This window comes from Pseudoliparis swirei, unplaced genomic scaffold (genome assembly GCF_029220125.1).
Source record: "Pseudoliparis swirei isolate HS2019 ecotype Mariana Trench unplaced genomic scaffold, NWPU_hadal_v1 hadal_30, whole genome shotgun sequence".
In the NCBI taxonomy this organism is placed as follows: domain Eukaryota; kingdom Metazoa; phylum Chordata; class Actinopteri; order Perciformes; family Liparidae; genus Pseudoliparis; species Pseudoliparis swirei.
Genome location: NW_026613266.1, coordinates 253,959 through 276,458, shown reverse-complemented (window position 1 = coordinate 276,458; position 22,500 = coordinate 253,959). Strand labels below are relative to the sequence as shown.

The window sequence follows — 22,500 nt, the reverse complement described above, 5'->3', positions numbered from 1 at the left end:
TAGTGCTGATAGAGGACTCATCTCTGTACTGGTCTTGTTAGACCTTAGTCCTGATAGAGGACTCATCTCTGTACTGGTCTAGTTAGACCTTAGTGCTGATAGAGGACTCCTCTCTGTACTGGTCTTGTTAGACCTTAGTCCTGATAGAGGACTCCTCTGTACTGGTCTAGTTAGACCTTAGTGCTGATAGAGGACTCCTCTCTGTACTGGTCTAGTTAGACCTTAGTCCTGATAGAGGACTAACTCTGTACTGGTCTAGTTAGACCTTAGTGCTGATAGAGGACTCCTCTCTGTACTGGTCTTGTTAGACCTTAGTCCTGATAGAGGACTCTCTGTACTGGTCTAGTTAGACCCAGTGCTGATAGAGGACTCCTCTCTGTACTGGTCTTGTTAGACCTTAGTCCTGATAGAGGACTCCTCTGTACTGGTCTAGTTAGACCTTAGTGCTGATAGAGGACTCCTCTCTGTACTGGTCTTGTTAGACCTTAGTCCTGATAGAGGACTCATCTCTGTACTGGTCTAGTTAGACCTTAGTCCTGATAGAGGACTCATCTCTGTACTGGTCTAGTTAGACCTTAGTCCTGATAGAGGACTCATCTCTGTACTGGTCTTGTTAGACCTTAGTCCTGATAGAGGACTCCTCTCTGTACTGGTCTAGTTAGACCTTAGTGCTGATAGAGGACTCCTCTCTGTACTGGTCTAGTTAGACCTTAGTCCTGATAGAGGACTAACTCTGTACTGGTCTAGTTAGACCTTAGTGCTGATAGAGGACTCCTCTCTGTACTGGTCTTGTTAGACCTTAGTCCTGATAGAGGACTCTCTGTACTGGTCTAGTTAGACCTTAGTGCTGATAGAGGACTCCTCTCTGTACTGGTCTTGTTAGACCTTAGTGCTGATAGAGGACTCCTCTCTGTACTGGTCTAGTTAGACCTTAGTGCTGATAGAGGACTCCTCTCTGTACTGGTCTAGTTAGACCTTAGTCCTGATAGAGGACTCATCTCTGTACTGGTCTTGTTAGACCTTAGTGCTGATAGAGGACCTCTCTGTACTGGTCTTGCTAGTCCTTAGTCCTGTTAGAGGTCACCTCTCTGTACTGGTCTAGTTAGACCTTAGTGCTGATAGAGGACTCATCTCTGTACTGGTCTAGTTAGACCTTAGTGCTGATAGAGGACTCATCTCTGTACTGGTCTTGTTAGACCTTAGTGCTGATAGAGGACTCTCTGTACTGGTCTTGTTAGACCTTAGTCCTGATAGAGGACTCATCTCTGTACTGGTCTAGTTAGACCTTAGTCCTGATAGAGGACTCATCTCTGTACTGGTCTTGTTAGACCTTAGTGCTGATAGAGGACTCATCTCTGTACTGGTCTAGTTAGACCTTAGTGCTGATAGAGGACTCATCTCTGTACTGGTCTTGTTAGACCTTAGTCCTGATAGAGGACTCATCTCTGTACTGGTCTAGTTAGACCTTAGTCCTGATAGAGGACTCCTCTCTGTACTGGTCTTGTTAGACCTTAGTGCTGATAGAGGACTCATCTCTGTACTGGTCTTGTTAGACCTTAGTGCTGATAGAGGACTCCTCTCTGTACTGGTCTAGTTAGACCTTAGTGCTGATAGAGGACTCCTCTCTGTACTGGTCTAGTTAGACCTTAGTCCTGATAGAGGACTAACTCTGTACTGGTCTTGTTAGACCTTAGTCCTGATAGAGGACTCCTCTCTGTACTGGTCTAGTTAGACCTTAGTGCTGATAGAGGACTCATCTCTGTACTGGTCTAGTTAGACCTTAGTGCTGATAGAGGACTCCTCTCTGTACTGGTCTAGTTAGACCTTAGTGCTGATAGAGGACTCCTCTCTGTACTGGTCTAGTTAGACCTTAGTGCTGATAGAGGACTTCTCTCTGTACTGGTCTTGTTAGACCTTAGTGCTGATAGAGGACTCCTCTCTGTACTGGTCTTGTTAGACCTTAGTGCTGATAGAGGACTCCTCTCTGTACTGGTCTTGTTAGACCTTAGTGCTGATAGAGGACTCCTCTCTGTACTGGTCTTGTTAGACCTTAGTCCTGATAGAGGACTCCTCTGTACTGGTCTAGTTAGACCTTAGTGCTGATAGAGGACTCATCTCTGTACTGGTCTAGTTAGACCTTAGTGCTGATAGAGGACTCATCTCTGTACTGGTCTTGTTAGACCTTAGTGCTGATAGAGGACTCATCTCTGTACTGGTCTTGTTAGACCTTAGTCCTGATAGAGGACTCATCTCTGTCCTGGTCTTGTTAGACCTTAGTCCTGATAGAGGACTCATCTCTGTACTGGTCTTGTTAGACCTTAGTGCTGATAGAGGACTCATCTCTGTACTGGTCTTGTTAGACCTTAGTGCTGATAGAGGACTCATCTCTGTACTGGTCTTGTTAGACCTTAGTCCTGATAGAGGACTCCTCTCTGTACTGGTCTAGTTAGACCTTAGTGCTGATAGAGGACTCATCTCTGTCCTGGTCTAGTTAGACCTTAGTGCTGATAGAGGACTCATCTCTGTCCTGGTCTAGTTAGACCTTAGTGCTGATAGAGGACTCCTCTCTGTACTGGTCTAGTTAGACCTTAGTGCTGATAGAGGACTAACTCTGTACTGGTCTTGTTAGACCTTAGTCCTGATAGAGGACTCCTCTCTGTACTGGTCTAGTTAGACCTTAGTGCTGATAGAGGACTAACTCTGTACTGGTCTTGTTAGACCTTAGTGCTGATAGAGGACTCATCTATGTACTGGTCTAGTTAGACCTTAGTGCTGATAGAGGACTCATCTATGTACTGGTCTTGGTAGACCTTAGTGCTGATAGAGGACTCCTCTCTGTACTGGTCTAGTTAGACCTTAGTGCTGATAGAGGACTCCTCTCTGAACTGGTCTAGTTAGACCTTAGTGCTGATAGAGGACTCATCTCTGTACTGGTCTTGTTAGACCTTAGTGCTGATAGAGGACTCATCTCTGTCCTGGTCTAGTTAGACCTTAGTGCTGATAGAGGACTCATCTCTGTACTGGTCTAGTTAGACCTTAGTCCTGATAGAGGACTCATCTCTGTACTGGTCTAGTTAGACCTTAGTGCTGATAGAGGACTCCTCTCTGTACTGGTCTTGTTAGACCTTAGTGCTGATAGAGGACTCCTCTCTGTACTGGTCTAGTTAGACCTTAGTGATGATAGAGGACTAACTCTGTACTGGTCTTGTTAGACCTTAGTGCTGATAGAGGACTAACTCTGTACTGGTCTTGTTAGACCTTAGTGCTGATAGAGGACTCATCTATGTACTGGTCTAGTTAGACCTTAGTGCTGATAGAGGACTCATCTATGTACTGGTCTAGTTAGACCTTAGTGCTGATAGAGGACTCATCAATGTACTGGTCTTGTTAGACCTTAGTAGCCTCGATGACCACCACCGTTAGTCATGGAGTTCCACAAGGTTCTGTCCTGGGACCTCTCTCATTGACCTTATTCATGCTTCCTTTGGTTCATATCATCAGAAACACTCCATACACTCTCATTGTTCTGCAGATGATACTCAATTATATCTGTGATCAACCAGAGGAGACCAACCAGCTCTCTGGACTTCAAGATGTCTTCAAGACATAAAACATGAGGAGCTGAAACTTCTTGAAGTGAAACTGACAAACTGAAGTGATTGACTGAGCAGCTCAGAGATCAAAGGTCAGGTGATGTGGTTTCTGTAGACCACATTGCTCTGGCACCAACACCCTGTAGAGGACCTCTGTTCTCCTGGATCAGGACTTGACCTTTAAGTCCACCTGAAGAACATCTCAAGGACGGCTTTGATTCATCAACTCCTTATTATCAGGCTGCTCTATAAGTCTCTTAAGTCAACTCATTATTATCAGGCTGCTCTAATAAGTCTCTTAGGTCAACTCCTTTTTATCAGGCTGCTCTAATAAGTCTCTTAAGTCAACTCCTTATTATCAGGCTGCTCTATAAGTCTCTTAAGTTAACTCCTTATGATCAGGCTGCTCTATAAGTCTCTTAGGTCAACTCCTTATTATCAGGCTGCTCTATAAGTCTCTTAGGTCAACTCCTTATGATCAGGCTGCTCTATAAGTCTCTTAAGTCTCTCCAGTTGATCCAGAATGCTGTATGTATGTGTGTGTGTGTGTGTGTCGGTGTGTATGTGTGTGTTTATGTGTGTGTATGCGTGTGTGTGTGTGTCGGTGTGTGTGTGTATGTGTGTGTGTTGGTGTGTGTGTGTATTTGCCCAGTAAACACTTTCCTCATTCTGTCCCTTCAAAACAAAAGCCCTTCTCTGCCACACAACAGAGTCTTTGATGTTCCTGCATCACATGTTCAACGTGTTCACGGCTCTGCAGGCGGCAGCGCCCCCTAGTGGCAGAAACCGCTCCTACAGTGTGGATACTGGGCACAGCGCCTCCTCCCAGGAGCTCAGTGGGAGGAGGCGCTGCTCTGTTTGCTGAAGCACACAAAGCAAACAGAAACATAATTAAAGCTGCAAGCAGCAATGAACGGGTCCTCTTTCCTGCTTCGCACGTCGGGGGTGCCGGCCAGACGCCGGCCCCCTCGGCCGAGAGCGCATGCACGGCGTTCGGGTGTTTGACCGTTCGTCTCGCGACACTGATTTTACTTTGCTAGTCGGTGGCGCTTTGACTCTGAGTGAAAAAAGGCTTGTTGATATCCTCAGGCCGTGAATTCTACGAAGCATGAGAAGTTTGGAGCAGATTTGAGCGAGTCCAGTGTAGCCAGCAGGGGGCGCTGTGACAATTTGAACATATACATGCATCATGTGTATCCACGTGAAGTCTAGACCTTGTCATGTAAATTACATGTGAATGTGATGCTTTTTAGGCTGATTTGCTTTGGCCACTCGGTGGCGCTATGACTAGAATTTTAAATTAGCATACGGATGTCTTCACGGTCAGTATGTGATGACATACGAGGAATATGGAGCAGATTGGATAATGTATGGCCGAGTTACATCATCTTACATGTTAATGGCGAATGGCGTTTCTTTGCCGGTCCGGCAAACGCACAAAGTTTAATATTTTTGAAATCTTTCAAGGCCTTTTCAAGACAAAGGTCTCAAGACTATACTGGGGTTAGGAATGAATCGGGTGTAAGCTCTAGGAGGAGTTAACTCTTTAACAACCCCCCAAAACGTGAGAAAATAATGCAAAAAAGGCATATATTGAGGGATTGATTGTAGCGCCCCCTAATGTTCAAATATTATGAAAAAATTAGGGTACTTTAAGGGATGTCATGTGAACATAGTCTAGTAATTTGGTGAGGATTGGCCAATTAATTTGGAAGTTAGGTGTCTTTAAATATCAGGCCACACCCCTTGGATGTTCATTGGTCCATATTCTCTGAACGCAATGAGATATCAACAATCTTTTAAAGATTTTTGATTGCATTGAAACAATAATGAACCACAACAAGTCGTGTTTGAATCGCAACTATCGTTTTGGAGTTGTTGAAAAGAATGTGTTTTTTACAAAATTCAAAATGGCGGGAAATCTAAGTGGGCGGAGCTTATGGTCATAATGTAATTTTTTTTAGAGCAGGTCTAAGCGGACATGTATGATGAATTACAAGGTAATCCGTCATTGGTGAAAAGAGAGACATTTTTTTATACACTAATACCGAAAACTCAATAATCTAAAAAATTTCACCAGTCTGCTTGTGCATGTGGAATTTCAGTCTGCTGGGGCGTACCGTGTGCGGCCAGACGACGTTTGAACACGACAAAGGAGAATAATAATAATCCTTTGAAAAACAATAGGTTCCTCTACGACGAAGTCGTAGTAGAGGACCCTAATAACACACACACACACACCTGGCTTAGAGTCCAGTGGGCGTGGTCTAACAGGCGCTCTGGTCCTGATCCGTTCTCCTGGACTTGTTTGCTGCCTGTTTTGTTTTCTGTCTTTTTCAGATTTGTAATGTTTTATTTGTTTGTCTCGTTTTGTCTGTTCACTCTGTGTCATCGTCTACATCTAAACAGTTATTATGTTATTACAGTTATTACATAAGAAGTGAGTCTCATGTCCTCAGTCTCATGTCCTCAGTCTCATGTCCTCAGTCTCATGTCTTCAGTCTCATGTCCTCAGTCTCATGTCCTCAGTCTCATGTCTTCAGTCACATGTCTTCATGTCTTCAGTCTCATGTCCTCAGTCACATGTCCTCAGGCTCATGTCCTCAGTCACATGTCCTCAGTCACATGTCTTCAGTCTCATGTCCTCAGTCTCATGTCCTCAGTCTCATGTCTTCAGTCACATGTACTCAGTCACATGTCCTCAGTCTCATGTCCTCAGTCTCATGTCTTCAGTCTCATGTCCTCAGTCTCATGTCCTCAGTCTCATGTCTTCAGTCACATGTCTTCAGTCTCATGTCCTCAGTCACATGTCTTCAGTCTCATGTCCTCAGTCACATGTCCTCAGTCTCATGTCCTCAGTCACATGTCCTCAGTCTCATGTCCTCAGTCTCATGTCTTCAGTCACATGCCCTCAGTCACATGTCTTCAGTCTCATGTCCTCAGTCTCATGTCCTCAGTCACATGTCCTCAGTCACATGTCTTCAGTCTCATGTCTTCAGTCTCATGTCCTCAGTCTCATGTCTTCAGTCTCATGTCCTCAGTCTCATGTCCTCAGTCTCATGTCTTCAGTCACATGTCCTCAGTCTCATGTCTTCAGTCTCATGTCCTCAGTCTCATGTCTTCAGTCACATGTCCTCAGTTTCATGTCCTCAGTCTCATGTCCTCAGTCTCATGTCCTCAGTCTCATGTCTTCAGTCTCATGTCCTCAGTCACATGTCCTCAGTCTCATGTCCTCAGTCACATGTCCTCAGTCACATGTCTTCAGTCTCATGTCTTCAGTCTCATGTCCTCAGTCACATGTCCTCAGTCACGTCTTCAGTCTCATGTCCTCAGTCTCATGTCCTCAGTCTCATGTCTTCAGTCACATGTCCTCAGTCTCATGTCCTCAGTCTCATGTCCTCAGTCACATGTCCTCAGTCTCATGTCCTCAGTCTCATGTCCTCAGTCACATGTCCTCAGTCTCATGTCTTCATGTCTTCAGTCACATGTCTTCAGTCTCATGTCTTCAGTCTCATGTCTTCAGTCTCATGTCCTCAGTCTCATGTCTTCAGTCACATGTCCTCAGTCACATGTCCTCAGTCTCATGTCCTCAGTCACATGTCCTCAGTCTCATGTCCTCAGTCTCATGTCCTCAGTCACATGTCCTCAGTCACATGTCCTCAGTCTCATGTCTTCAGTCTCATGTCCTCAGTCACATGTCCTCAGTCTCATGTCCTCAGTCTCATGTCCTCAGTCTCATGTCCTCAGTCTCATGTCTTCAGTCTCATGTCCTCAGTCACATGTCCTCAGTCTCATGTCCTCAGTCTCATGTCCTCAGTCTCATGTCCTCAGTATCATGTCCTCAGCCTCATGTCTTCAGTCACATGTCCTCAGTCTCATGTCCTCAGTCTCATGTCCTCAGTCACATGTCCTCAGTCTCATGTCCTCAGTCTCATGTCCTCAGTCTCATGTCCTCAGTCACATGTCCTCAGTCTCATGTCTTCAGTCACATGTCTTCAGTCTCATGTCCTCAGTCTCATGTCCTCAGTCTCATGTCCTCAGTCTCATGTCTTCAGTCTCATGTCCTCAGTCACATGTCCTCAGTCACATGTCCTCAGTCACATGTCTTCAGTCTCATGTCCTCAGTCACATGTCCTCAGTCTCATGTCCTCAGTCTCATGTCCTCAGTCTCATGTCCTCAGTCACATGTCCTCAGTCTCATGTCCTCAGTCTCATGTCCTCAGTCTCATGTCTTCAGTCTCATGTCCTCAGTCACATGTCCTCAGTCTCATGTCCTCAGTCACATGTCCTCAGTCACATGTCCTCAGTCACATGTCCTCAGTCTCATGTCCTCAGTCACATGTCCTCAGTCTCATGTCCTCAGTCTCATGTCCTCAGTCTCATGTCCTCAGTCTCATGTCTTCAGTCTCATGTCCTCAGTCTCATGTCCTCAGTCTCATGTCTTCAGTCTCATGTCTTCAGTCACATGTCCTCAGTCTCATGTCTTCAGTCACATGTCCTCAGTCACATGTCCTCAGTCACATGTCCTCAGTCTCATGTCCTCAGTCTCATGTCTTCAGTCTCATGTCCTCAGTCACATGTCTTCAGTCACATGTCCTCAGTCTCATGTCCTCAGTCTCATGTCCTCAGTCACATGTCCTCAGTCTCATGTCCTCAGTCTCATGTCCTCAGTCTCATGTCCTCAGTCACATGTCCTCAGTCTCATGTCTTCAGTCACATGTCCTCAGTCACATGTCTTCAGTCTCATGTCCTCAGTCACATGTCCTCAGTCTCATGTCCTCAGTCTCATGTCCTCAGTCTCATGTCCTCAGTCACATGTCCTCAGTCTCATGTCCTCAGTCTCATGTCTTCAGTCTCATGTCCTCAGTCTCATGTCCTCAGTCTCATGTCCTCAGTCTCATGTCCTCAGTCACATGTCTTCAGTCTCATGTCCTCAGTCACATGTCTTCAGTCTCATGTCCTCAGTCACATGTCCTCAGTCTCATGTCTTCAGTCTCATGTCCTCAGTCTCATGTCCTCAGTCTCATGTCCTCAGTCTCATGTCCTCAGTCTCATGTCTTCAGTCTCATGTCTTCAGTCACATGTCCTCAGTCTCATGTCCTCAGTCTCATGTCCTCAGTCTCATGTCCTCAGTCTCATGTCCTCAGTCTCATGTCTTCAGTCTCATGTCCTCAGTCACATGTCCTCAGTCTCATGTCCTCAGTCTCATGTCTTCAGTCTCATGTCCTCAGTCTCATGTCCTCAGTCTCATGTCCTCAGTCTCATGTCTTCAGTCACATGTCTTCATGTCTTCAGTCTCATGTCCTCAGTCACATGTCTTCAGTCTCATGTCCTCAGTCACATGTCTTCAGTCTCATGTCTTCATGTCTTCAGTCTCATGTCCTCAGTCTCATGTCCTCAGTCTCATGTCTTCAGTCACATGTCTTCAGTCTCATGTCCTCAGTCACATGTGCTCAGTCTCATGTCTTCATGTCTTCAGTCTCATGTCCTCAGTCACATGTCCTCAGTCACATGTCTTCAGTCTCATGTCCTCAGTCTCATGTCCTCAGTCTCATGTCTTCAGTCACATGTCCTCAGTCTCATGTCCTCAGTCTCATGTCCTCAGTCACATGTCCTCAGTCTCATGTCCTGAGTCTCATGTCCTCAGTCTCATGTCCTCAGTCACATGTCCTCATGTCCTCAGTCTCATGTCTTCAGTCACATGTCTTCAGTCTAATGTCTTCAGTCTCATGTCTTCAGTCACATGTCCTCAGTCTCATGTCCTCAGTCTCATGTCTTCAGTCACATGTCCTCAGTCACATGTCTTCAGTCTCATGTCCTCAGTCTCATGTCTTCAGTCTCATGTCCTCAGTCTCATGTCCTCAGTCTCATGTCCTCAGTCTCATGTCCTCAGTCTCATGTCCTCAGTCTCATGTCCTCAGTCTCATGTCCTCAGTCTCATGTCCTCAGTCACATGTCCTCAGTCTCATGTCCTCAGTCTCATGTCCTCAGTCACATGTCCTCAGTCACATGTCCTCAGTCTCATGTCCTCAGTCTCATGTCCTCAGTCTCATGTCCTCAGTCTCATGTCTTCATGTCTTCAGTCACATGTCCTCAGTCTCATGTCCTCAGTCTCATGTCCTCAGTCACATGTCCTCAGTCTCATGTCCTCAGTCTCATGTCCTCAGTCACATGTCCTCAGTCTCATGTCCTCAGTCACATGTCCTCAGTCTCATGTCCTCAGTCACATGTCCTCAGTCACATGTCCTCAGTCACATGTCCTCAGTCACATGTCCTCAGTCACATGTCCTCAGTCTCATTTCCTCAGTCTCATGTCCTCAGTCTCATGTCTTCAGTCTCATGTCCTCAGTCACATGTCCTCAGTCTCATGTCCTCAGTCACATGTCCTCAGTCACATGTCCTCAGTCTCATGTCCTCAGTCACATGTCCTCAGTCACATGTCCTCAGTCTCATGTCCTCAGTCTCATGTCCTCAGTCTCATGTCTTCAGTCTCATGTCCTCAGTCACATGTCCTCAGTCTCATGTCCTCAGTCACATGTCCTCAGTCACATGTCCTCAGTCTCATGTCCTCAGTCCCTTGAGGTGGTCCCCCTTGAGGTGGTCCCCCTTGAGGTGGTCCTCCTTGAGGTGGTCCCCCTTGAGGTGGTCTAGTCCTTCATGGAGTCCAGCTGTGTTGAACCTGATGGACTTGATGAGGTCTCACCGGTCTAGGAGAGCTGACAGCTCAGTGAGGGAGAGCCAATGAGGACCATCACACACACACACACTCACACACACACACACTCACACACACACACTCACACACACACATTCTGGAGCGTGACTGGAACAGGGTGGAGCAGGTGAAGGTGTGTCAGGCTGAATCAGCAGGAAAATATCCACATTTACTTGTACTCAACCTCACTCTCTGAAACACCTGAAACATGATGCCTCCTATAGTACTCTGATACACCTGAAACATCTGAAACACCTAAACACCTGAAACATCTGAAACACCTAAACACCTGAAACATCTGAAACACCTGAAACACCTGAAACATCTGAAACACCTAAACACCTGAAACATCTGAAACACCTAAACACCTGAAACATCTGAAACACCTGAAACATCTGAAACACCCGAAACACCTGAAACACCTGAAACATCTGAAACACCTGAAACATCTGCTGAACCACCTGAAACACCTGAACCACCTGAAACATCTGAACCACCTGAAACATCTGAAACACCCGAAACACCTGAAACACCTGAAACACCTGAAACATCTGAAACACCTGAAACATCTGAAACACCTGAAACATCTGAAACACCTGAACCACCTGAAACATCTGAACCATCTGAAACACCTGAAACATCTGCTTCAAGAGATCCACTATTGTCCCTGTGCCCAAGAATGCTTCTCCAGCATGTATGAATGACTACCGACCGGTGGCCCTCACCTCGGTGGTCATGAAATGCTTTGAGAGGCTGATAAAGGACTACATCTGCGCCTTCCTCCCTTCCTCCATGGACCCGCTGCAGTTTGCTTATCGCCCAAACAGATCCACAGATGATGCTGTCTCCCAGGTACTGCACACCACACTCTCTCATCTGGACAGCCAGAGGGGGCTATGTGAGACTGCTGTTCATTGATTATAGTTCAGCTTTCAACACCATAGTCCCTCCAGACTGGCCGGCAAGCTGATTGAGCTGGGACTGAACACCCCTGTGTGCTTGGATCCTGGACTTCCTGACCGCCAGGCCACAGGTGGTCAGGGTGGCAGACACACCTCCAAATCCCTCACCCTGAACACAGGATCCCCAGGGTTGCGTCCTCAGCCCCTACTGTACTCCCTGTACACACATGACTGTGTGGCCAGGTTCAGCTCCAACACCATCATCAAGTTTGCGGATGACACAGTGGTGGTGGGCCTGATCTCCGACAACCACGAGAAGGCCTACCTGGAGGAAGTTGCTGATCTGTCACTCTGGTGCCGGGACAACAGCCTCATCATGAATGTCACCAAAACTAAGGAGCTGATTGTGGACTTTAGGAGGGTACAACAACAGAGGACGACTCACCACTGGGGATTAACGGGACTACTGTGGAGAGGGTGAGCGGGTATAAATACCTGGGAGTCCACATCACCGAGGATCTGACATGGTCAACGAACACAGACACTCTGGTGAGAAAGGCAAGGCAGCGCCTCACCACCTCAGGCAGCTGAGCAAATTTAAATTTTCCCAGAGGATCCTTCAGTCCTTTTACTCTGAGCTGTAGAGAGCGTCCTGACAGGAAGCATCACAGCCTGGTTTGGCAACTGCTCCGCTCAGGACAGGAAGGCTCTGCAGAGAGTAGTGCGTTCGGCTGAACGCACTATTGGAACTACACTCACCACCCTGCAGGACTTGTACACCAGGAGGTGCAGAACCAGAGCCGGCAGGATCATGAAGGATCCTCACCACCCCAACAACAGACTGTTTCAGCTGCTGCGATCAGGCAGGCGCCTCCGTAGTCACGCTGCAAGAACAGAGAGACTGAGACGGAGTTTCTTTCCTCAGGCCATCAGGATTGTGAACTCCGACCTCACCAGGACCCCCACATAGACCCACACAACTGCCCCTCTTAGGCACACACACACACACACACACACACACTTACTGTAAATATTGTGTTGTTTTTTATTGTAAATTGTGTGTACTTGTTGCCCTTGCACATTCCTGCTGAGCATTGCCACTTTCATTTCACTGCACACCCTGTGTGTGTATGTGACAAATAAAACATCTTGAATCTTGAATCTTGAAACATCTGAAACACCCGAAACACCTGAAACATCTGAAACATCTGAAACATGATGCTGGGGCTGTGTTTTGTATTTACCTTCTGCTCGTCTTCTTTTTCCACTTTATCTTCATTTGTCTCCTCCGCTTCCTCCCTCTGTGTCTCCTCTTCCTCCTCCTCCACCTCCATGAGGATGAGCTCCTCCTCCTCCTCTTCTTCCTCTTCCTCCTCCTCCTCCTCCTCAGGACTTTCCCGGGCTGACGTGGACTCTGGGCGGTCTGGTGCTTCCAGCTGCTGCGGCGCTCTGTTTCCCAGAGGGCCGGCGTCCAGTGAGGCCTGAGCGCCCTCCTCTTCCTCCTCTTCCTCCGACCAGCTGTGGGCCGGCGCTGTGCTTCCTCCTTTCGGCTGCCAGCTCCACCTCTTCGGTTTGACGGAGAAGTCGTCAAAGTCGACGTTGGCCAGAGCCGACGGGACGGAGAAGTCATCGTAGAGCAGCTCGGAGGCCATGAGAGGAGACGCTGCCTCCTCCTCCTCCTCCTCCCTTTCTCTCTTCTCCTCCTCCTCCCTTTCTCTCTTCTCCTCCTCCTCCCTTTGTCTCTTCACCTCCTCCTCCTCCCTTTCTCTCTCCTTCTCCTCCTCCTCCCCTTCTCTCTTCACCTCCTCCTCCTCCCTTTCTCTCTCCTTCTCCTCCTCCTCCCTTTCTCTCTTCTCCTCCTCCTCCCTTTCTCTCTCCTTCTCCCTTTGTCTCTTCTCCTCCTCCTCCCTTTCTCTCTCCTTCTCCTCCTCCTCCCTTTGTCTCTTCACCTCCTCCTCCTCCCTTTGTCTCTTCTCCTCCTCCTCCCTTTGTCTCTTCTCCTCCTCCTCCCTTTCTCTCTTGTCCTCCTCCTCCCTTTCTCTCTCCTTCTCCTCCTCCTCCCTTTGTCTCTTCACCTCCTCCCTTTGTCTCTTCTCCTCCTCCCTTTGTCTCTTCTCCTCCTCCCTTTCTCTCTCCTTCTCCTCCCTTTCTCTCTCCTTCTCCTCCTCCTCCCTTTGTCTCTTCACCTCCTCCTGCCTTTCTCTCTTCTCGTCCTCCTCCTCCCTTTCTCTCTTCTCCTCCAGTTCTTGTTCTCGCTTTCTATCCAATTCCTTTCTCATTCTCCTCTCCAACTCTTCCACTCTTTCTTTCTCGGTCTGCCTCATCCTTTCCTCTTTCCTTACTTCCTCATCTCTCAGTCTCTCACTCTCTGTTTGCCTCATTCTCTCCATCTCTTCTTTCTCTTGTCGTTCTTTCAGCCTCCTTTCCTCTTCCCTTTCGCTTTCCTTCGCCTCCTCCCTCTCTTCTTGTCTGAGTCTCTCCTCCTTGTGTCTCGCCCTCTCTCTCTCCTCCTCTGTCTTTCTCTGCCACACCAACTCTTTCGCTCTCTCCTTCTCTTCTTCCTCTTCTCTTACCCTCTCGGTCTCTCTCACCCACTCTTTTTCCCACTCTTCTTCTCTTTGCTTCTTTTTGTTAATTTCCTTCTGCCGCAGTTTTCCCTCCATTCTGTAATCCTCTTGGTTGTCAATCGATCTCTCCTTCTCCTCCTCCTCCTCCTCCTCCTTCAGTCTCTCCTCTGTCGGTCTTTTCCTGATACCCTCTCTTCCCTTCTCCTCTTCCCCTCTCAGTCTCTCGGTCTTGTTCAGCCACTCTTTTTCCCACTCCTCCTCTCGTTGTTTCTCCTCATTCGTCTCCTCCCCTCTCAGCTTCTGTTTTTCTCTTTCCTCCCTCCGTCTCTCCTCTTTCCTCTCCTCTTTCTGCTTGGCCCTTTGTCTTTCCTCGTCTCGTTGTCTCTGCATCTGTCTTTCCTTCTCCTCTTCTTTCAACCTTTCTCTCTTCCATTCCTCCTGCTTCTGTCTCTCCCTCGCCTCCTCCTCCTCCCGCTGCCTCACCCTTTCTTTCTCCCTTTCTTCTCCTTCTTGTCGTTTGCGCTCCTCTTCCAGCTCGAGTCGTGGCTGTTCGTGCTCCTCTGCTCTCCGTCTTCTTTCAAATTCTAGATGTCCCGTCCGTTCCTCTTCCTCATCGTCTTTCTTCTTCTGAAGAAGACCTCCTGGCCCGGCAGCAGGGGTCACTTCCTCAGCGTCCTCCTCCGAAGCCTCTTCTTCCTCGCTGCAGTCGCTGGCTGAGCCCAGGATGAGGGGCGGCCCGCCATCGTCTCTCTCCACCACGCCGAAGCGAACGGAGCGCCGCTTGGCGTGGTCCCTCGTCGTAGCGCCGGGAGCACTTCCCCCGGCGGAGGCTCCTCCCTCCTCTTCGGGGGAGCTGCCAGTGCCGCGTTGGACCTCTGTGGATTGGTCCTGCATCCCTTTTGGGCTTTCCGATGCCTGGACTTCAGCGGGAGCGTCTTCGCACGTCTCCATCGGGGTCATCGGTGGTCGCTCCTCTGCCGGGCCGGACCGGGGCCCCGCTTCAGGAGGCGGGGCCTCTGCTGCTGGCTCCAAGCTGTGGAAGACAGAGCAGCAGCTCAAGGGTTAATGAGGAGTGGTCCAGAGCTCCAAGCACATGTTACAGTGTTTTCTGTGTGCCAGCTGGTTAGCATAGCTAGTTAGCATAGCTGGTTAGCATAGCGTAGCATAAAGCCTGGAAACAGCGGCTCTGTCCAACGAGCAGCACCTCTAGAGTCAGACGTCATGAACATGATGTTGGACACCACGGAGGAGACGTGGAACGTCCTCCTCTCGTCAAGGACACTGAACACACCACGACCCAGCCTGCAGAGAGAATCCCACAAGCACTAACACAGCACGAGAGGAGAGCCAATCAGAGCCAGCGCCTCGCAGGAGAACTTCCTGTCACTCCAGCCTCAAGCGGCCACATCAGGAGGAGGCGACTCACCTCTCGGAGCGGCTCCGGGGTGCAACCCGAGGCTGCTGCTCGGGGCCCCGCGGGGTCCGTCCCGAGGCCCACGTTTGGATCCTCTCCTTCACGCCCTTCACCGGGCCGTTCACCGCGTCGGGCTCGTCTCTCTTGCTCGTGGGCTCCGGCCTCGACGACGAGTCCAACAGGAGACTGATCCTGCGTCGGATGCTGCCTCCCCCGTGGTACTCTGTGACCGGCGGCTCCGTGCGGCTCGGCTCCGGATCAGAAGACTCGGGTCGGTCGGCGCCGTCGATGCCGCCGGTTGTGGAGACGGTTGCGGTTGGCCGGGGGGGCGGAGATAGGCCAGCGGACTCAAACCTGGAGGTCAGCTTCGCGGACAGACGCTTCCTGCTGCCGCCCCATCGGCTCGCTGGCTTGTCTGCAGGAGAAAGGTCCGGTCCCGGTTCGGTGAGGTTCTGGACGACAGAAGGACGAGTCTCGTCTTCTTTCTTTTTTCCGTCTCTCTGTGCTGAGTTTACAAAACCGGTGGACGCTTTGCGGTCCGCTTGGATGACATCGTCTCTCTGGACGGTCTCGGAGGGGGGAGCGACACCAGAATCTAGAGTGTCCTCTCCATGTGGACTTCCCCTGGTTGCTTTTGGCAGATCTTTGGCGAGCACCCTTCCAGGCCTGGGTTTGGAATCGGAGGCGGTGCTTTGCCGAGGGTCTTTCTGAGCGGGGGGGGTCCCGGCCGGTCCGGGGACACTCGTGGCCTCGGACCCGTCCGTCTGCTGCGTTGTCGTCTTCGAGGGGACGGCGGCCTTCTTCGGGGTGCTGATGGAGCGAATGGCGGAGCTCTTCTGCAGAGAGAAGGGCTTGGGAGTGAGCCGGGGTTTGGGGGCCAGGACCGGCTTGGGGTTGGAGGGGCCACCGGTCCGGGACGCCTCAGGGGAGCTCTCCATACCTGGGTCTCTGAAACAGGAGAGGAGAGTTTACATGCAGCCAGACGACATCGTAGACCGGGTCGCCCTGTCTCCACCCAGACCTGGGGGTCTAGAGAGCTGGTCGGCTCTACGGGGTCCCACCGGCTCTACGGGGTCCCACCTGCTCTACGGGGTCCCACCTGCTCTACAGGGTCCCACCTACTCTACGGGGTCCCACCTGCTCTACTAGGTCCCACCTGCTCTACGGGGTCCCACCTGCTCTACGGGGTCCCACCTGCTCTACTAGGTCCCACCTGCTCTACGGGGTCCCACCTGCTCTACGGGGTCCCGCCTGCTCTACGAGGTCCCACCTGCTCTACTAGGTCCCACCTGCTCTACTAGGACCCACCTGCTCTACGGGGTCCCACCTGCTCTACTAGGTCCCACCTGCTCTACGGGGTCCCACCTGCTCTACGGGGTCCCACCTGCTCTACTAGGTCCCACCTGCTCTACGGGGTCCCACCTGCTCTATGGGGTCCCGCCTGCTCTACGGGGTCCCACCTACTCTACTAGGTCCCACCTGCTCTACGGGGTCCTACCTGCTCTACTAGGTCCCACCTGCTCTACGGGGTCCCACCTGCTCTACGGGGTCCCACCTACTCTACGGGGTCCCACCTGCTCTACTAGGTCCCACCTGCTCTACTAGGTCCCACCGGCTCTACGGGGTCCCACCTGCTCTACGGGGTCCCACCGGCTCTACGGGGTCCCACCTGCTCTACTAGGTCCCACCTGCTCTACTAGGTCCCACCGGCTCTACGGGGTCCCACCTGCTCTACTAGGGCCCACCGGCTCTACTAGGTCCCACCTGCTCTACTAGGTCCCACCTGCTCTACTAGGTCCCACCGGCTCTACTAGGTCCCACCTGCTCTACGGGGTCCCACCTGCTCTACGGGGTCCCACCTACTCTACTAGGTCCCACCTGCTCTACGGGGTCCCACCTGCTCTACTAGGTCCCACCTGCTCTACGGGGTCCCACCTGCTCTACGGGGTCCCACCTACTCTACGGGGTCCCACCTGCTCTACTAGGTCCCACCTGCTCTACTAGGTCCCACCGGCTCTACGGGGTCCCACCTGCTCTACTAGGTCCCACCTGCTCTACTAGGTCCCACCGGCTCTACGGGGTCCCACCTGCTCTACTAGGTCCCACCGGCTCTACGGGGTCCCACCTGCTCTACTAGGTCCCACCTGCTCTACTAGGTCCCACCGGCTCTACGGGGTCCCACCTGCTCTACTAGGTCCCACCTGCTCTACTACGGCCCACCTGCTCTACTAGGTCCCACCTGCTCTACTAGGTCCCACCGGCTCTACGGGGTCCCACCTGCTCTACTAGGTCCCACCTGCTCTACTAGGTCCCACCGGCTCTACGGGGTCCCACCTGCTCTACTAGGTCCCACCTGCTCTACTACGGCCCACCAGCTCTACTAGGTCCCACCTGCTCTACGGGGTCCCACCTGCTCTACGGGGTCCCACCTACTCTACGGGGTCCCACCTGCTCTACTAGGTCCCACCTGCTCTACTAGGTCCCACCGGCTCTACGGGGTCCCACCTGCTCTACGGGGTCCCACCGGCTCTACGGGGTCCCACCTGCTCTACTAGGTCCAACCTGCTCTACTAGGTCCCACCGGCTCTACGGGGTCCCACCTGCTCTACTAGGTCCCACCTGCTCTACGGGGTCCCACCTGCTCTACTAGGTCCCACCGGCTCTACGGGGTCCCACCTGCTCTACTAGGTCCCACCGGCTCTACGGGGTCCCACCTGCTCTACTAGGTCCCACCTGCTCTACTAGGTCCCACCTGCTCTACTAGGACCCACCTGCTCTACGGGGTCCCACCTGCTCTACTAGGTCCCACCTGCTCTACTAGGGCCCACCGGCTCTACTAGGTCCCACCTGCTCTACTAGGTCCCACCTGCTCTACTAGGTCCCACCTGCTCTACTAGGTCCCACCTGCTCTACGGGGTCCCACCTGCTCTACTAGGTCCCACCTGCTCTACGGGGTCCCACCTGCTCTACAGGGTCCCACCTGCTCTACGGGGTCCCACCTGCTCTACTAGGTCCCACCTGCTCTACTAGGTCCCACCTGCTCTATGGGCTCCCACCTGCTCTACTAGGTCCCACCTGCTCTACGGGGTCCCACCTGCTCTACGGGGTCCCACCTGCTCTACAGGGTCCCACCTGCTCTACGGGGTCCCACCTGCTCTACTAGGTCCCACCTGCTCTATGGGGTCCCACCTGCTCTACGGGGTCCCACCTGCTATACTAGGTCCCACCTGCTCTACGAGGTCCCACCTGCTCTACTAGGTCCCACCGGCTCTACGGGGTCCCACCTGCTCTACTAGGTCCCACCTGCTCTACTAGGTCCCACCTGCTCTACTAGGTCCCACCTGCTCTACTAGGTCCCACCGGGGTCCCACCTGCTCTACGGGGTCCCACCTGCTCTACTAGGTCCCACCGGCTCTACGGGGTCCCACCTGCTCTACTAGGTCCCACCTGCTCTACTAGGTCCCACCGGCTCTACGGGGTCCCACCTGCTCTACTAGGTCCCACCTGCTCTACTAGGTCCCACCTGCTCTACTAGGTCCCACCTGCTCTACGGGGTCCCACCTGCTCTACTAGGTCCCACCTGCTCTACGGGGTCCCACCGGCTCTACTAGGTCCCACCTGCTCTACTAGGTCCCACCGGCTCTACGGGGTCCCACCTGCTCTACTAGGTCCCACCTGCTCTACGGGGTCCCACCTGCTCTACTAGGTCCCACCTGCTCTACTAGGTCCCACCGGCTCTACGGGGTCCCACCTGCTCTACTAGGTCCCACCTGCTCTACTAGGTCCCACCTGCTCTACTAGGTCCCACCTGCTCTACGGGGTCCCACCTGCTCTACTAGGTCCCACCTGCTCTACGGGGTCCCACCTGCTCTACAGGGTCCCACCTGCTCTACGGGGTCCCACCTGCTCTACTAGGTCCCACCTGCTCTACTAGGTCCCACCTGCTCTATGGGGTCCCACCTGCTCTACGGGGTCCCACCTGCTATACTAGGTCCCACCTGCTCTACTAGGTCCCACCGGCTCTACGGGGTCCCACCTGCTCTACTAGGTCCCACCTGCTCTACTAGGTCCCACCTGCTCTACTAGGTCCCACCTGCTCTACGGGGTCCCACCTGCTCTACGGGGTCCCACCTGCTCTACTAGGTCCCACCTGCTCTACGGGGTCCCACCGGCTCTACGGGGTCCCACCTGCTCTACTAGGTCCCACCTGCTCTACGGGGTCCCACCGGCTCTACGGGGTCCCACCTGCTCTACTAGGTCCCACCTGCTCTACTAGGTCCCACCTGCTCTACTAGGTCCCACCGGCTCTACGGGGTCCCACCTGCTCTACTAGGTCCCACCTGCTCTACTAGGTCCCACCTGCTCTACTAGGTCCCACCTGCTCACGGGTCCCACCTGCTCACGGGTCCCACCGCTCACGGGTCCCACCTGCTCTACTAGGTCCCACCTGCTCTACGGGGTCCCACCGGCTCTACGGGGTCCCACCTGCTCTACTAGGTCCCACCTGTTCTACTAGGTCCCACCGGCTCTACTAGGTCCCACCGGCTCTACGGGGTCCCACCCGCAGACCAGTGGGCACATGGGTCAGGGTTAGGGCTGCTGGTTCAAGTCTGCAACACAAACTCAATTCTATTTGCATCTATTGCTCTGTCTCTGTCGTCGCGCACAAGAAATACCTCAAAGCCTGCGTGGCGAGGTCATGGAGGTCATGGAGGTCACGAGAACCTGGAGACCGGCACGTCTCTTCCTTGCGAGCGGGTTTTGGAGCTGAACTCTAATCTTCACATCACATGTGATCTCCACTCGTGACCACGACGACCTTGACCTGAGCGCCGCCACTCGGTCACCTCTCGGCTTCTGCGGTGCACCCAGTGGACACCACGGAGGAGACGTGGAACGTCCTCCTCTCGTCAAGGACACTGAACACACCACGACCCAGCCTGCAGAGAGAATCCCACAAGCACTAACACAGCAACTCAAAAACCAGAGACATTAAAGCATACGTGTCAAACTCATGGCCCGCGGGCCAAATGTGGCCCGCCACGTCATTTTATGTGGCCCGCGACGGCATGAAATAAATATGATGCCTTTTCTTAAGAAAGGGAAGAAAAAAATCTTGTGCTTTTATTTTGAAGGTCATTTTTTTTGCAGCGGTCTGTTCACTCTCCTTCATGCTGCGTTCAGCCAGAGGAGAGGCGAACCCTTGCGTTGCTTTACTAAATGTACTTGCGTGAGTTCACTCGCCGGACTATTTGTCACGTTTTCTTCACTCGCGCCAGAAGCGCCGGAGAGGGGGCGTGGCTTATCGTGGCATAACAGTTCGTTACCACCGTCCACCACGGAAGAAATACACACTCTTTGTTCTGTTGAGAGTCCCACACACGTCGGACCATCAAGCCCTCGAGTCTGGGTTAATAATATAAATATTACATATTATATTATCCGTAGCCGCACGCAGCTTCTCCAGGAGCTGCGTCTGGATGACGGCCGCTTCCAGACGATCGATATCCTCCGTAGGTTCTGATTCAACGGTATGACGTCAGTGACGTCACGCGGAGCATTTCAACAGTCTCGCCTACTTTTACCGCCCGAGTTTAGAATTACAGCCCGAATGAGGCGCATTTTTCGCGTCCTGTCATTCACGCGCCCGGCGGACATCCAGACGCGCGTGCGTGACCACATTGACTTTGTATTAACAAACATCCCCAGTTCCCCTATTATGAATTCCTCCATCAGGTCTACGTCAGTGGTCACTAAGGTTGAAGTGAGTGCTGCTTCATGTTGTTCAGTATTTATAATATAGTCAGAAGAAAAGTTAATGTTGAATATGTGAATCTTTTTTAATTACCCTTGTTTAATTTATTTATAGTTTGTGTATAAAAGCTGCTCCTCAAGACTCTGACTTGTAGAGCAGCTTTATGTGTCATAGGTTCAGTGAGTGAGACATGAATTACATCTTTGAGGCTTTTTAAAACCAGACTTTTTTATTTCATGTTTATGCATGAAAGCACTGTTTAGACATGTTTTAAAGTCTGAAGTTACTGAGTAGTAATGTATGTTGTATTACCTTGTGTCCTTAAGATTCACTTGTTGGTTCATAATTGACTGTAAAAGGGAATATTACTCAATAGTTTTGTTGTGCATACTGTGATATTCTGAACTCTCAGGTTCAAACTGCACCATCTTTTCATTAAATACATTTGAGAAGTTAAAAATGTCCCTCGATTTAGGTCTCAGCTTGTCATGCAGGGGTGATAGTGCGTCCCAAAGCCAGAGCAGTGGAGAACCACTGCCCAGACCAGTAGAGAACCACTGCCCAGACCAGTGGAGAACCACTACCCAGACCAGTGGAGAACCACTGCCCAGACCAGTGGAGAAGAGTTAAGGGTTAACCCAAAGACAGTTATTGAACAATATGTTCTGGAGTAGTTAGAGTTATCCCGTGTTCGTGACGGCCCTTTGAGGGCAGCCATGAGGCGGATGTGGCCCTCGTGAAAATGAGTTTGACACCCCTGCCTTAAAGACTCCAGAGTACCAGCAGCTCCTCACGAGAGGAGAGCCAATCAGAGCCAGCGCCTCACGCTCCTCAAGCCGACGACTCGCAGGAGAACCTTCCTGTCACTTCTTTAACACAACCTCCACCCATCACATGTCAATACTTGACTTTTTCTAGATTGCATCTCCCACTAGTCTCCTGACCCTCGTCTGGTCATGTGACCACAGGACGCCGCTCACATCTCCTCAACACCAGATGTTCAAAGGAATTATTATAAATTCATCGGCTGTACTTTTAGATTATGAGTTATTATACAGCATAAGAATCCAAACAGGCGCCGTGGTGACCTGAGGAAGGCCCGAGAGTCTTCATCACACACATGAAGAGGAGGTCTCAACTGAAACCAGCGTGGGAAAAGGAGAACATGTTTCCAATTGTTTCACAAATACCAAAGGCATGATGTCACCTGGTCAGACCTGTCCTTCTACTCCCGGAGAGGCTACGCCCACAGGGCCTCCCGGTCAACAGCCTGAGTGTGAGCCCGTCTCTGTTCAACAAGTCATCGACCAGCACCTCTGGGTCACCGGGTCCGGTTGGAATGTGTTGAGCGGATTGGTTCCTGCAGCTCCGGTCCCCGGAGCACAGAGGCTCCTCCAGCTGACCTGGAGTCAGCCACGGCGCACCTGTGGAGGAGTTACCGGGGAACCGGCAGCTGACCTGGAGTCAGCCACGGCGCACCTGTGGAGGAGTTACCGGGGAACCCGCAGCTGGAGGGGGGGGGGGCAGCTCTCACTCCGGAACAGTTACCTTCGT

General features: G+C 51.6%; 2 protein-coding genes across 2 annotated transcripts in view; both read right to left on the bottom strand.

The window, feature by feature from the left end:
- The window catches only part of LOC130191258 (golgin subfamily A member 6-like protein 22), a 24,777-nt gene extending 2,289 nt beyond the window's left edge, over positions 1 to 22,488 (bottom strand). The window contains exons 1-3 of the mRNA XM_056410929.1: positions 22,154 to 22,488; positions 15,204 to 16,139; positions 12,455 to 14,810 (exon numbers count right to left, since the gene is read on the bottom strand). Of these exons, the coding sequence (XP_056266904.1) occupies positions 12,455 to 14,810; positions 15,204 to 16,129 (3,282 nt within the window). The 5' untranslated portion in view covers positions 16,130 to 16,139; positions 22,154 to 22,488. The remainder of the gene's footprint in view (positions 1 to 12,454; positions 14,811 to 15,203; positions 16,140 to 22,153) is intronic.
- Positions 20,035 to 22,500, bottom strand: part of fam219aa (family with sequence similarity 219 member Aa) — a 13,566-nt gene continuing 11,100 nt past the window's right edge. Inside the window, exon 8 of the mRNA XM_056410928.1 lies at positions 20,035 to 20,131. Coding sequence (XP_056266903.1) covers positions 20,035 to 20,131 — 97 coding nt within the window. The remainder of the gene's footprint in view (positions 20,132 to 22,500) is intronic.